The sequence below is a fragment of the Palaemon carinicauda genome, chromosome 40, assembly GCF_036898095.1.
Source record: "Palaemon carinicauda isolate YSFRI2023 chromosome 40, ASM3689809v2, whole genome shotgun sequence".
Taxonomy (NCBI): domain Eukaryota; kingdom Metazoa; phylum Arthropoda; class Malacostraca; order Decapoda; family Palaemonidae; genus Palaemon; species Palaemon carinicauda.
The window spans coordinates 10,624,860-10,639,220 of record NC_090764.1 but is presented as its reverse complement, the minus strand read 5'-3'; the positions used below and the strand labels follow the sequence as shown (position 1 = coordinate 10,639,220).

Below are 14,361 nucleotides of genomic sequence, written 5' to 3'. Positions count from 1 at the left end.
ACAAGAAGCTATGTCCCAGTTGAAAAATACTTCAGTGTTAACGTATGAACCATCAAGAAGTCTTATCGGAGAAACGATCGCTAATGAAGATGAGTATACCATTTCAAAACTGCCATTTTTTTCATCACGGGAAAAAAATATACGTCGATGGAGACAAAAGGCACATAATGTACCCCCAGTCCCACGGCAAATAAATAATTTTGAGATTCCGGAATCCTATTTTTTTTTCTTGACTGGGGGAAAGTTCCTTGCGTTTGATTCTGGCATGATTTACCTCAAGAATTTATCGCGTATTTTGAGATGACGTATATTGGCCAAGTAAGAGGGCGAAGAGGAATAGGGATAGAACCAATTTTTGCTATAGTGTCATGGAATGTTCGAGAAAGTGTTATTAACCAGTTGCCAAGGTCTAATAATAGTTCAGAGAGATTGCATAATGCTTTGCAATATTCGTTATCCTGTCAACACCCCCTTATCTGGAAGTTAATTGAAATATTGAAAAAGGAGGAGGCCATTGCCCCAAAGTAAAAAAGCGACTTTCAACGAAGAGTTCTTCCACGGCAAAAAAAATGTAACTAAGAGAATCCTGGCACTCCTGGATACATATTCTCCTGAAGACAAGATAAATTTCTTAAGAGGGATAGCTCACAATATCCATACATTTTGAATTATTTGTTTAACCTATAATTTCGTTTTTTTAATCTTTTGATTACTATTACTTTAAAAAAAAAATAAATTGCAATTCCACTATTGGAAAAATATTCTCCTGAAAACAAGAATAATTTCTTAAAATGTATATTCATACATTCTGAATTATTTGTTAAAATTGTAATACCCCTCTTAAACAAAAATATAATTACAATTCCATCAAATCTATTTGAAAATAATCTAGGTACACAAATGTCCTGGGACACAGATGTCCGGGTACACAAATGTCCAGGGACGCAAATGTCCAGGTACGCAATTGTCCAGGACGCAAATGTCCGGGACGCAAATGTCCTAAAACCTGTTCCCAGGCGGTCATCCATCCAAGTACTGACCAGACCCAACGTTGTTTAACTTCGCTAATCGGACGAGAAGCGGTGTTTTCAACGTGGTATGGCCGTTGACTCAATATCATGGCTAGATACTCCAGATGTTGAGGCAGAAGTAGAGAAGGCTCCTAGCAAATTACCATGATCCCTCACTCTTGGTAAAGACCCGGAAGCTTGTCCCGGCGTTGAAGAAGGTCGAACCCGAGCCTACCGGAGTTGACCAGATCTCCAAAAAGCGAAGGAGGCGGAAGCCTGCTCCTGAGTGGCCATGAGGAAAGCAGGGAGAGTTCTCTGGGGAAAAACCTGCGATGCCACGGTGGGATCGCCACACCGCATATGAAGCAGGAACATCTGTAGTCTAGGCTGAATTCCAAGAGCTTCCTGGAAGATGGTTGGAATGGAAACTGGAAGTATCCGTCCTTCCGATCCAGGGCCTAAGGAGTCCTGCAGCCTCGTTACCAGTCTGATCGACTCTGCTGTTCCACGCTGGACGAAGTTTGTTCGACAAACTTGATCAGAGCTGAGAGGTCGACGACGGAACTCCCGTCTCAGATGCTTCCTACGAGAAAGGATCGACTGAAGAAGCCAGGGGGGTGAAGCCGTCGACGACCCTATGGAGGACCTTCTCCTAAGGCATGGATCCTTCTGCCCAAACGGGCAAAACTCTTCCCGACCCCATGGCATAGAGGCTCAGTGACACTGGATTCGCTGGTAGCGACGGAGAGATGGTAAGAGCGAGGCGCGATATCCTTGGCTGATGACGGAGATCGTGCAGGAATCGGCATCGGGAAGCTGTTATCCGGATGAGTAACCTTGGGCATCCCCCCTTGAGACCTGCAAGGGGGGGGTTGCCAATCCTAGAGGCTCAGTGACACTGGATTCGCTGGTAGCGACGGAGAGATGGTAAGAGCGAGGCGCGATATCCTTGGCTGATGACGGAGATCGTGCAGGAATCGGCATCGGGAAGCTGTTATCCGGATGAGTAACCTTGGGCATCCCCCCTTGAGACCTGCAAGGGGGGGGTTGCCAATCCTAGAGTTTGTGAACTCGGCCGCTCCCTCTAGGATTATGCCTCCCCGGGAGAGCCTCCCGTGCTACCTGTCTCTGACAGGAGGGGACTGCTATTGTACACCTTGTCTTAGCTGCCGTAGCCGGTCCGATAACTTAGGCCAACGAGGCTGAAAGAAGAGGCGTTGGAGGCCTGCAGGGTCTGGAAGAAAGCGCCTTGGAGGAGTGAAAACGAAAGTCGACTTCCTCCGCACAACAGCTGTCCATGTCTCTGTCCTTGGGCTGAAACAAGCTCTTCCCAAGGATAGAAGAGTGTCTCAGCTTGTCGACATCCACGGATGAGACACCCGAGGGGAAGCCCTCGGTCACTGCGTCTAGATGCTCCAACATCGAGTTTGCCCGCAAGTTCGAAACTAGGCGACGGAACGCAAAGGTGCTTGAGCCTGAGAGGAGGAAAGTACCTATGATCTTCCTGGAGCTTCCTTGTACAAAACCTCGGGTCGCAACCGAGGAGGGAAAGGACCTGGTAAGCCCCTTCCACGGGATGGAGAAGAGGAAGGGCTAAACCAGTCACCCCTTGCCCGACGGAGAAATCTCGAAAGGAAAACTCCCTGGCACGACCCTTCCAGGGAATGACGAGGAGGAAGGGCTAACCCAGGTTCTGGAAAGAAGAATGTTGCCCAGACCTCTCTGAAGATTCTTCCTGCTCTTGCACGTGCCACACTCTGCGTTTACGGGGTGAAGACCGTGTTCTGGAAATACAAGCTCCAGAAGAGTCGCCAGGCTGGCTGTGTTGCGAAACCCCGACGGGAATCGCAGTCGCAATCGCCCTGGCGCTCGCGCAATGGTAAATCAATAGTTCGCGTGTGGCCGAACGTGGAAGCGCCCGTGCGTGGGCATGCAGGAGCACGGACGAAAGTGCCTGAGGGAGCGCAGAAGGAGGGCGAGCGTGGTTGGAAGGGCGAGAGCTGGCGGTCGGAATCCGATAGTTCACAGGCGAGCGATAACCCGTAGGCAAGCAATGGCTACTGCAGGAATCAAGCCGGCGCTCGCGCGATGGAACACCGTCGGTTCGCGCGATGGAACACTGACGGTTCGCGCGATGGAACACCGTCGGTTCGCGCGATGGAACACCGTCGGTTCGCGCGGGCGAACATTGGAGCACACGTGCGCAGGCGCGCATGCGTGTAGGCACGTGGGCGTGCGGGCGAGCGCAGGCGGTCGGGAGACCGATGGCGCGTAGGCGGGCGATGGCGCGTTGACGAGCGATGGCGCGTAGGCGGGCGATGGCGCGTTGACGAGCGATGGCGCGTAGGCGGGCGATGGCGCGTCTTGGCGAGCGAAGGCCCATAGGCGAGTGAAGGCGCGTTGGCAACCGATGGCGCGTTGGCAAGCGACGGCGCGTTGGCGAGCGGTGGCGCGTTAACAAAACGCTAGCGCGCAGGCGAAGAATCGCGCGGGCGCGTAGGAGATCGCTGACGCGTAAGAGACTAGGCGCGCAGGTGCATCAGGAAGGTGAGCGCCGATGCGAGCTGTCAATCAGGCGATCCTGGACGGTCAGGAAAACTGTTGGCGCCCATTGGTGCGTGGCAGCGCAGGTGCGCTCTGACGGGCAGGAGATCTAGAGCGCTCAGGAGACCGATGGCGCGCAGGGCGCACAACAGGGACAGCAGGATGTTCGGAGTCCTTAGGAGAGCGCTGGCGAGCAGTGGTGCGACGATCATCAGGAGAGCACTGACGAACAGGAGAGTGCTAGCGATCAGGAAAACGCTGATGAGCAGGAGAGCGCCTGTGCGCTAACACTGCAGAAGGGCGCGCAGGGGAACCCTGACACGCAAGGGAAGCAACCCGTGTGGGAGGCAACCCTTTGCCCCGAAGGGACCGTTGCCCGTCGGATGACGAGGTCAGACTGCTGTCCATCTGCACCAGGGGCGGAAGGTCAGGAAGGCGTTGGAGATCGATCTCCAGAGGTAGGAGCTGCAGGCTGCATACGGAGGAGATTCAAAAAGGCGCCTCTTAGGACCCTTATAGGGAGATGGGAGGCCCTTACGACGTAGCGGACGGTGAGCCTTACGGCGAAGGCGGCCAACAGCAACAACAGCAGAAGAGTCCTCCGAAGAGGAGTCTCTATGAGTGTACTCCCTCGCGAACGAAAGAGAAACACTTCGTAGAAGACGGGTCAGCCAGTGACCTAAAAAGAGCAATCCTCTGAAGAGGGGCTCCTGCAGTTGCCCAGCCCCTTGAGCGTAACTGCAGGTGCGACCGTTCAGCACCAAGAGCATAGTCGCACGAAAAAAAGAACCCCCCAAAAGGGGAAAAACTCAAGCCTGGACAGGAAAAACTTCCCTCGGAAGGAAAGTTACCCACCCAAGGAGGCAAGCCTCCTGAGTGTTCTAAAATGAACTGGAGAGCTGTCAATCGTCACGGGAGTAATTCCAGGAGAAGGAGACACGCCCCTGACGAAGATCTATAGGGGAGGCAGCAACAGCAGAATCCCCAGGCCTCAACAAGACAGCTCACTCCGTTGCCACATTACAGAAACAAACTAGATCGTTAACTGTGAAAAATAAAAACAAAAATCATTAGTTAACATTCATTCCCCCGGGAAGACTCCGAAGAGGAATCCCGAGGAAAACGAACACAAGAATTACACAACAGGCACGTGCCCTCACAACCACTTACACTCACGGAAGGAGAGCTGTAACAAACACAGAATTATAACAATTATAATTATGTAACTATGTAATTATGTAATTTAAAAATGAATGAACACTAAAGAAAGAACGAAAACCCCAAAAAGAATCGTTCTACAAAGCTTAAAAATCAACCAATACAATTAGATTCATAAACTAATTGAGACAAAACATACGGCGTAGCAACCCCACCCATACGGGAAGGAAGCTACTCAGACGTAGTAAAGGTAACGTAGTAAGGGTGAACGACCTCAACAGAGAGAGAGAGAAAGACCGAAGTCAAACTCGATCGCAACCCATGAAATTACACCGTGGTGGCCTAACTGCCGAGGGCTCCACGGAGATATCGTACACTACACACACAAGCACGAACTCTGAAAAGGAAACTTACTGATTTCTATACTCAAATATATACATAAACACGAAGAAATGTTTACAGTGAACCCTCGCTACTTCGCGGTTCGACCATCGCGGATTCACCACTTCGCGGATTTTTTCCATAACCCATATATATACAGTAATATATACTGTATATATATATATGTATGCATGTATTTATGTATATATGTAGGTATGTATATGTGTATACATATAAATATATATATATATATATACACACACACACACACACACACATATATATATATATATATATATATATATACTGTATATATATATATATATATATATATATATATATATATATATATATATATATATATATATATATATATATATATATATATATATATCTATATATCTAAAGTAGGAAGATGTGATGTAGTTCTAAGGGAAAAGTATGGGAAATATGTCTGGGTAATAAGCAAAGCTCTACCTCCAGTTTGTTTCTACATTATGATCAGAGATAAATGTAAACAAAACATTGGTTGCCATTTTTTATCGTGCTTTTTAGCATGTTTAGGAAATGCATGATATAAAATCACCTTTAATATTTGTGCCTGTTTTAGTTTAGGGTACTGTAGTACATGCATTAAGTGTTCTGTACATTAAAGGGTAGTTTGTTAACAGTAATACGTACAAGGGAAGGTTTTAAAAGTCTGAATATACATGTTGAATAAATAGGTAAATATGGTGTCACTACTTCGCGGATTTTCACCTATCGCGGCCGCGACTGAAACGTATCTACCGCGATAAACGAGGGTTCACTGTACATATATATTGAGTAAGAGAAAAGTAAGTGATTAAGTAAAAACAAAACAAAAAAGAGAAGTGAGACATTTCACCGGTGTGAGAGGGAGGGAGGGGTAGCAAGCTACCCCTCCCCATACCCCTGCTAACTAGTGCGGGGTAGGAAACTCTCGTTAAAATCTAATGGCTCGTCATTTCAGCTACGCCAAAAGTAATACCCAATGTAAATAGCGTGGTTTGTATTTAGGTTACGGAACAAACACATATTAAACAATCTCACCAACCATTCAAGTACAGTCACACCCCCTTCCTTCAACATCTCAGTTCTCACACCATCCATACCAGATGCTTTTCCTACACTCATTTCATCTAGTGCTCTCTTCACTTCCTCTATTGTAATCTCTCTCTCATTCTCATCTCCCATCACCGGCACCTCAACACCTGCAACAGCAATTATATCTGCCTCCCTATTATCCTCAACATTCAGTAAACTTTTAAAATATTCCGCCCACCTTTTCCTTCCCTCCTCTCCTTTTAACAACGTTCCATTTCCATCTTTCACTGTCTTCAATTCTTGAGCCAGCCTTCCTAACTCTCTTCACTTCTTTCCAAAACTACTTCTTATTCTCTTCATATGACTGACCCAATCCCTGACCCTACCTCAGGTCAGCTGCCCTCTTTGCCTCACGTAACTTGCGCTTTACTTCCACATTTTTCTCTCTATATTTTTCATACTTCTTTATAGTATTACTCTGCAGCCATTCTTTAAAAGCCCTCTTTTTCTCTAACACTTTTACCTTCACTCCTTCATTCCACCATTCACTGCCCTTCCTCATGCTGCCTCCAACAACCTTCTTGCCACACACATCACTTGCAATCCTAACAGAATTTTCTTTTACTAACTTCCACTCCTCTAAATTACCAGTTTCTCTTACTCTCACTTCGTCAAATGCCATTTTCAACCTTTCCTGATATTTACTTTTTACCCCCGGTTTTATTAGCTCTTCAACCTTCACTAGCTCCCTTTTACATCCACCTACTCTATTCCCCCACTCTTTTGCTACAACTAATTTTCCTTCCACCAAAAAATTATCAGACATACCATTAGCCATACCCCTAAACACGTGCACGTCTTTCAATCTTCCAAACATTCTTTTAGTTATCAACACATAATCCATTAATGCCCTTTCTACTACTCTTCCATTTGCCACTCTTACCCATGTATACTTGTTTTTATCTTTCTTTTTGAAAAAGCTTGTGCTTATTACCATCTCTTGTTCAACACACATATCTACCAGTCTCTCACCACTCTCATTTTCACCTGGTACGCCATACTTCCCAATGACACCTTCTACCTCTCCAGCGCCCACTCTAGCATTTAAGTCACCCATGACAACTACATAATTCCTTCTACACACCTAGTTAATTCATTCCAGAACTCATTCCGCTCTTCTTCACTTTTCTCACTACCTGGCCCATACGGACTGACAAACGCCCAACATTCCCTACCCAACCTAACCCTTACCCACCTTAACCTAGATGATATTTCCTTCCATTCCACTACTTTACCTGTCATCCATTCACTCAACAATAAAGCCACACCCTCTCTCGCTCTTCCCCTTTCAATCCCAGACACTACCAGACATTTCACCAAACATCACTTCACCCTTTCCTTTCATCTTTGTCTCACACAAGGCCAATACATCCATCCTTCTCTTCCTAAACATACTTCCAATCTCACATCTTTTACTCTCTATCGTACTACATCCACGCACATTCAAACACCCCAAAACTAGAGTGCGGGGAGCAGTCACTCTCCCCCCAGCTCCATCTCTTTGTTGATGTCTCAGAAAAGAAGTTTTACATAGCTCAACTAAAGGTACCAAAAATTGATTTAGATTTAAACTGAATTTTTCATTGTCCCAGATTTAAACTAGCTTTCTGATTGTCCTAGATTTAAATTTGCTTTCTGATTGTCCCAATACCTAGTCTGGAAGAGACAAGCATTGAAAGGATAAAAAGCAAACTAATGATTACCAAAAGTCTATATACTCAAGTTATCCGACATACATAAATCCTATTTTACACATAAATCTTCATTCATCTTTAACAGGGGAGGCACTTTCCTTGATAACATGAAGCATCAGCAGTACGTTATGCCATAAAATGTTATGACAAATCCAGATTTCAAAGAAAAGTAGAAAATTAACCACAAGGAAAAGAATTATGCCCCACAAAATACTTGTACGGGTATGTATATATAAATGATTACTTTAATACTTATATGTACTGTATATACAATATCATGAGAAACAACACACTCCAAAATATAAGAAACTGCCTCAAGCCAACAAGGGTCCAACAAACTGGAATGGTAAATTTTACAACTAAGCAAACAAAAAAAAAAAAAAAGTGTAATACAGTACTGTTACGGAATAAACTACTAAATGTTTTGAACAAAGTACAGTACCATTAAATAAAAATTAAACTTCAATTCAACATCTAAAGTACATCTTACAATGCATTAACAGTTTCCACAAACATATAGTACAACATTATAATATTTGATGCTTTTACTTTAACCAGAACTTTCAAACAGTGTTAAAGTTTATTTAATATGACATATCAAGACACTGGGTCGATCCAAAATGGGATTTGAAAAGGGTCATATACATTCAACAAAAATAGCACAATACTGTACTGATAAAGGCTTAGAATTACTGTCTTAAAAGTCATCTATAATTAATCATAATTTCCCTAAAAAACAAATAGAAATAAATACCGTAATGTTTGAGAATGATAAAAAAATGTTTCGATTTTTCCTAAGTAAACTTCAACAGTAGGCCTTGAATTAGAAAATCAAATTGAAATAAAGAAAATAAATTTCCAGCTGAAATACAAGAAGGAAATAAAGAAAATAAATTGCCAGCTGAAATACAAGAAGGAAATAAAGAAAATAAATTGCCAGCTGAAATACAAAAAAGGGAAGGGCATTCTGGCAGTGACATGTTCTGGCACATTTAACAATCTGCACCCAAAATCTGTACCAATGTTTAAAATGATTTTAGTCGCTCTTAATATCATTACTGTACAGTATCATAATATACTGCATACAGCCTTTATAATGTATTTAGTAGCATGCTTCTTAGGCCCTGTCCACACTACCGGGCAGTCCCCGACGGGCAAACAGTGATACCAGACCACAATAGTTAGTAAGATTGAGGGTTAATTACGTCAGAAGCGGGAAAACCACAGACAGGGATCTGGCATCATAAAGTGTTGCCAGATCCCTGCCTTTAGTTTTCCCGCTTCTGACGTCATCAACCCTCATTTTCACTAACTATTGTGGCCTGGTATCACTGTTTGCCTGTCGGGGAATGCCCGGTAGTGTGGACAGGGCCTTATAATGTAAGATCATTATCATACTTCAGGGGAAAGTTTAAAAAATACCCTTAATTTGCTGTGCAATGGCATATAAAAATTAGAATCCAGAAAATTATGAAGTATGGATAACCTATTAGTACCATTCACAGTAGTGTACTGCACTTGCTGTAGATATAAAATTACTTTATAGTATTTAATGTATTGGTTATATCGGAGGACAAGTCGTCTAGTGTTCCCAGTATGGCACCCTGTTAACAGTACTAAGAATTTTCAACTCTACATTGCTTCCATTTGTTCATTTTGTTCTTATCTCCTGTAGCTGCTCAACTCTAATCTTTTAGCCTACTGAAATTTGTGTCCCTTATTCAGGAATTTCTTGTGGCCAGCCATAAGTCTAGAATTTTAACTTGGTGGGCAGGTTATACCTATAATATTGCCTGGTAGAAAACAAATAAAAATTTTAATATGCCTGTTGCTAGATAAAAAAAAAAAAAATCTCAATTTACCTTGTTGCAATTTTCACAAATTTCTAGGAGTATAGAAATGTGACAGTTTTCCCACTATTATGAAATAAAGACTAATATTCAAGTACAGTATTTAACATTTTACATGAAGCAAATATTTCCACCCCCAAGGGTTAATTTTGAATCCTCATCATATTGTTGAAAGAGCTAAAAAAATAATCTGACACCATTAATTATAAGATGCAATGTTGAAGACTAATATGCATTCAGTGATTTATAAATTGACATTTAAAAATAAAATATTTTCATGCACAAGTTTCTGAAGGGCTGACTATAAATATCCATAAATTAAATACAGTATGTATCAAATTTGAAAATAATTCAGATCTTTTGTACAATATTACTATTATACATAACCAGTCTATAATAGTTTTATTTCTTTTAATTATGTCAATCCTTCCAGAATACTACTCTTTGAGATGCTTTCTAACAAGACTAATGATTTACAATTGCCCCTTACAAGCTTGGATCAAAGGTTTTGTTCATAGCCATGAAATTTGCCGTAACAATTAAAAAGCTTAAGAAATATATGTGAAGATCAAAGAGAATATGAAAAGAAAAAGATTAAACAGATCCCAAAGATGAATTCCTTAACTCAGAATGCTAACCTAAAGGGTTTGATTTCTAATTGGAATAAAATGATTTACCTCTTACATAATTGATAACAGTTTAGCAAATGCTGAAGATTCTGACAAGACATTCATATAGATTCAAATTTCAGTTGTACTGATAACAAAAATATTAACAAACATTACTTATTTGATATACTTAAATATTGTATTTAATAAGACTTTGGGTGCAAAAGTAAAATACATCCTGTCTGCTTTGCCAAATAGCAATTTCTATTAGGAAAGGGTAACTTTACCTGCAAAAAATTAAAGATATAGGAATCACACTTTTCACACTGTGAAGTAGAGTAATGGTTCATATGTAAATAATATCTAGCAGAGACCCTGTACAAAATCATACTCCCTAAGAGGAGGATTTTCAGAACATGTTGAAAGACAATTATACTTAATTTTCAATGCTTTAAGAAAAAAAAAATTACTTGCAGGAAGGGGAATTTTTTATCTTATCATATTTCCATTATGAAAAAACTTTAAAATATAGCAGAATTTAAATCTAAACCCTTATTGCTATGTTTAATATGATAAGTTGTCAAATTTTTAGACTTGTGTGAGTTGTCCAAAGATCTGATATTTGGAATTTGATCATACGGCTGGGCATTGGGACTAAGGAGGGACAAAGGAAGCCCTTAAGCACAGAGTTGCTGCTAGGGGAAACTGATACAATAGCATTATGAAGCTAAAGTTAAAACATGTTGGAAAGCAAGATGGGAGGAAGGAAGCAGGATTTAAACTCAAAAAGGCTATAAAGTAGATGGCACTAGGGCCTAAAGGAACATCACAAAGGCAATTTATAAATGACTATAGTTCATCACCAAAGGTGCACTGATGATGATATTGACCCATAGGATTTATACTATTTAAAAGAGGGTGAAAATTTGAGCAAGAATCTAATGAAGTGGGAGACAACATAAAAATTTGCAACATATGATCAAATGCAGCAAAGTTTAAAGGACACCACAAAAAAATTTTCCATGTACAGTAATGCAAAATTACGGCAATACCACTAATAGGCCACTCTACACAATACTGGCTTTACAGGGCAATCACTCAACCTTGAAACTTAAGGACTTAAACTTAGTCCCTATTCCATAAAAGGGATGAGAACTATTGAATTATGAAGATGAAAGAATCTGAAAACTATGGAGTTTTCTTAACTCTAAAAGAAAGAAAAGTAGCTATTTGGACATGTAACTTCCCAGTTTTACTTTTTACAATCCTAGCTAAGACTTGACAAAATATCTGATTTGTTACTTGAATAATTACCAATATGAAATAGTTTTGTCATATTACCAAGTTAAAGTTCTTTACTCAAGAGACCAGCAAAATGTTTCTTCTTCCCATGTTGTTATTTAATGCATAGTATAAAGTTAAAAAATTTGGTTTTGTATTCTAACAAAACTTCGAAGAATTTGTATCCAGGACTTTTACACACATACAGTTTGTGCAATCTTGATTAATTTTGTATCCTTAGTATCACAGGTCAAACAAGTGTAACAAATTTTAATAAGTCAAAATTACTAGTGCAGTGGTGTTTCTGAAATGGAGAATTTAGTCCATACACTAAATTAATTGGTTTAGTTTCTTCCTAATAGATTTATTATTCCATTAAGACTCCTATTTATTTAAGACAATGTGTTTAAGTAGTGCTAGTCATACACTCAAAAGAGATAATTGCTTTTAACATATACACTAAAGCAAAGACTACTCTGCATCCTTTATGAAATGAACTTTAAAAGAAATTAAAGTACAGTGCAGAGCACTGTAGGAGGCAAAAATGTGAATTATACCGTAGCTTAGCATTCTGGAAATGGAAAGACTCTGATATGAATCTAGTAAGAACAGTTATCAATTTCTCATTAAACAATTAAACTGTACAGTAAAGTGTAATTCGTAAAATATATGTAAAGATTCACAATCGTCCAATTATCCTCACCTTTTTAGTTTTTATTTGAAGACTATTTTCAATCATGTTTACTTTCTATTTCCTAACTCTTGTTAGATACAGCATTGTCTCAATAAATAGCAAAAGAAGATTTTTGAAACTTTAAAGCTTAGAGATTTTAGAGTATACTCTATTTGAAAATCACCAGTGTACCAGGAGAAAGGTCCCTTCTCTTCTGCAATAGCTTCATAAATTTAACCAGAGCTGAACTTGAGGCCCATAATAGAGTATTCCCCTAACTAAAATTCTTGTGGAATGAATACTTACAGGACTCATTAACATGATAAGCTTCTACAAGTGGCAAATCCTTCTGAGGAACTGCCACAACACACTGCAAGTACTGCATAGTAGTACCTCAAGTCCTTTGAAAAATCTCTTGGAACTCAGCTGATTTCTTTATTCTATTTGTTTATTTGTTGTTATTATCTTTATTATTTCCCCAATTGGCTGTCAAACTACCACTTTAATTTGTTCGCATTATCAAAGATGAAAACCTTCAGTTCATCTCTAAATTCAAAACCATCGGCTAAGTCCTAAAACCATAGCCTTCTGGTCAGCCCTAAGACACGGCAGTCTTTTACATCACTATTATAATTACAGTCAGAGCTACTAAATGATAAATTATTTGCAATTACAACTCCTCACATTGTTCTGCATATAATTCAGACCTTTTAATACTGTCAGCTGTGGAATTCCCAAATAAAAGGCTAGTATTCAAGAAAATCATATAAATAAATTTCTTCCCTGTGCTGAAATTAGTCAACAATCAAAACAAAAACATCATTAAACAACTAAAACATAAAACAATAAACACAAGGACACTGAGCACTATGACATGAGTAACTCATAATTTCACATAAAATATCTTTGGTTAGGAAGACAGAAAATATACAAAATAAAAAGTAACACAAAAGAGGTAGTTATTACTCATTGAAAGGGAATCTTGAAAGTACTGTATAATCATGAAAGGGGACATTAAAAGCGTACAAAAACATTTACACTAATGAAAGTTAATTCATTGCAATACCATGTAGTGCAGTGGAAAAAGCAGTAACATCACCTTGCCACTTATTCAGACTTCCCATTCATTTTTAGAGTAACAATATCCCATATATCATAAGTAGATTTTGGAATTATCTAAGAAATGATCGATTTGTAAGCAAAGAAAGACAAAGAACTGTAATAGGAATTCTCCTCATAAAATATATGAATATAAAATTTAAACTATATTTACATCAATCACCAGTGAATTATGAGTAACTTTTACCGTATACAATTCAACTTCACATTTACATGGAATACAGTAAATTCTTCTATAGACATGGCTAAAATATTCTACAAATAATTTTGCCATTATTTACAGCATGTACACAAAACAAAAAGAAATATTTGCAGCCCATACAGATGTAAACAGGGTATTTTCGTATCCTTTTACATGCGCCATGGATTCTTGAGCCCATATTTCCACTGCTAGTAACTATACAGTCATCTATCTGCACTTTTACCTTTCTAAGTAAGGCTGACCTCCACCAAATATACCTTCAAAATTTAAATAAGTACTACTGCAGTGTATCAAAAAACTAAATTTTGACTTGCACTATCATGTTTCTAGCCTTAAATAAGGCTATAAATGCAATAGCAAAAATACCACTAAAGCTTTTGCCACTGTTATTATCACATGAACTCACTATTAAGGCAATTAGTCATTTACGCTTTTTATCACGGACATCATTATGGTACTTGTGAGCAAGTTAACTCCTGACTTTCTTCCAAGAGTGCTGCCGGAATTCCTGAAGCTGCGTACTGCCGCTTATTTGGGGTTCCCATGACAAATGGTGAAATGCAAACATGAGAATGCATGCCAACACATTCGATGATCCAGTCATGTCCTAAGGTAATCTTCTGGTATTTTGTTAAATAACCTGAAACAAATATAAAAAAAATATTCTTTGAAAACAAAAATTTAATGAAACTAATAAAAAAAATTTCTCTAATACA

At 39.9% G+C, this 14,361-nt stretch overlaps 1 protein-coding gene and 1 pseudogene across 3 annotated transcripts in view; both read right to left on the bottom strand.

Moving 5' to 3' along the window:
* Nucleotides 1-989: 989 nt before the first annotated feature.
* On the bottom strand, nt 990-1,110 carry LOC137632101 (5S ribosomal RNA; annotated as a pseudogene).
* Nucleotides 1,111-12,394: 11,284 nt separating this feature from the next.
* LOC137631538 (uro-adherence factor A-like) overlaps nt 12,395-14,361 on the bottom strand; it is a 56,228-nt gene continuing 54,261 nt past the window's right edge. For all 3 annotated transcript variants that reach the window (XM_068363312.1, XM_068363314.1, XM_068363313.1), the window contains exon 14: nt 12,395-14,285. In XM_068363312.1, the coding sequence (XP_068219413.1) occupies nt 14,095-14,285 (191 nt within the window). In that variant the 3' untranslated portion in view covers nt 12,395-14,094. The remainder of the gene's footprint in view (nt 14,286-14,361) is intronic.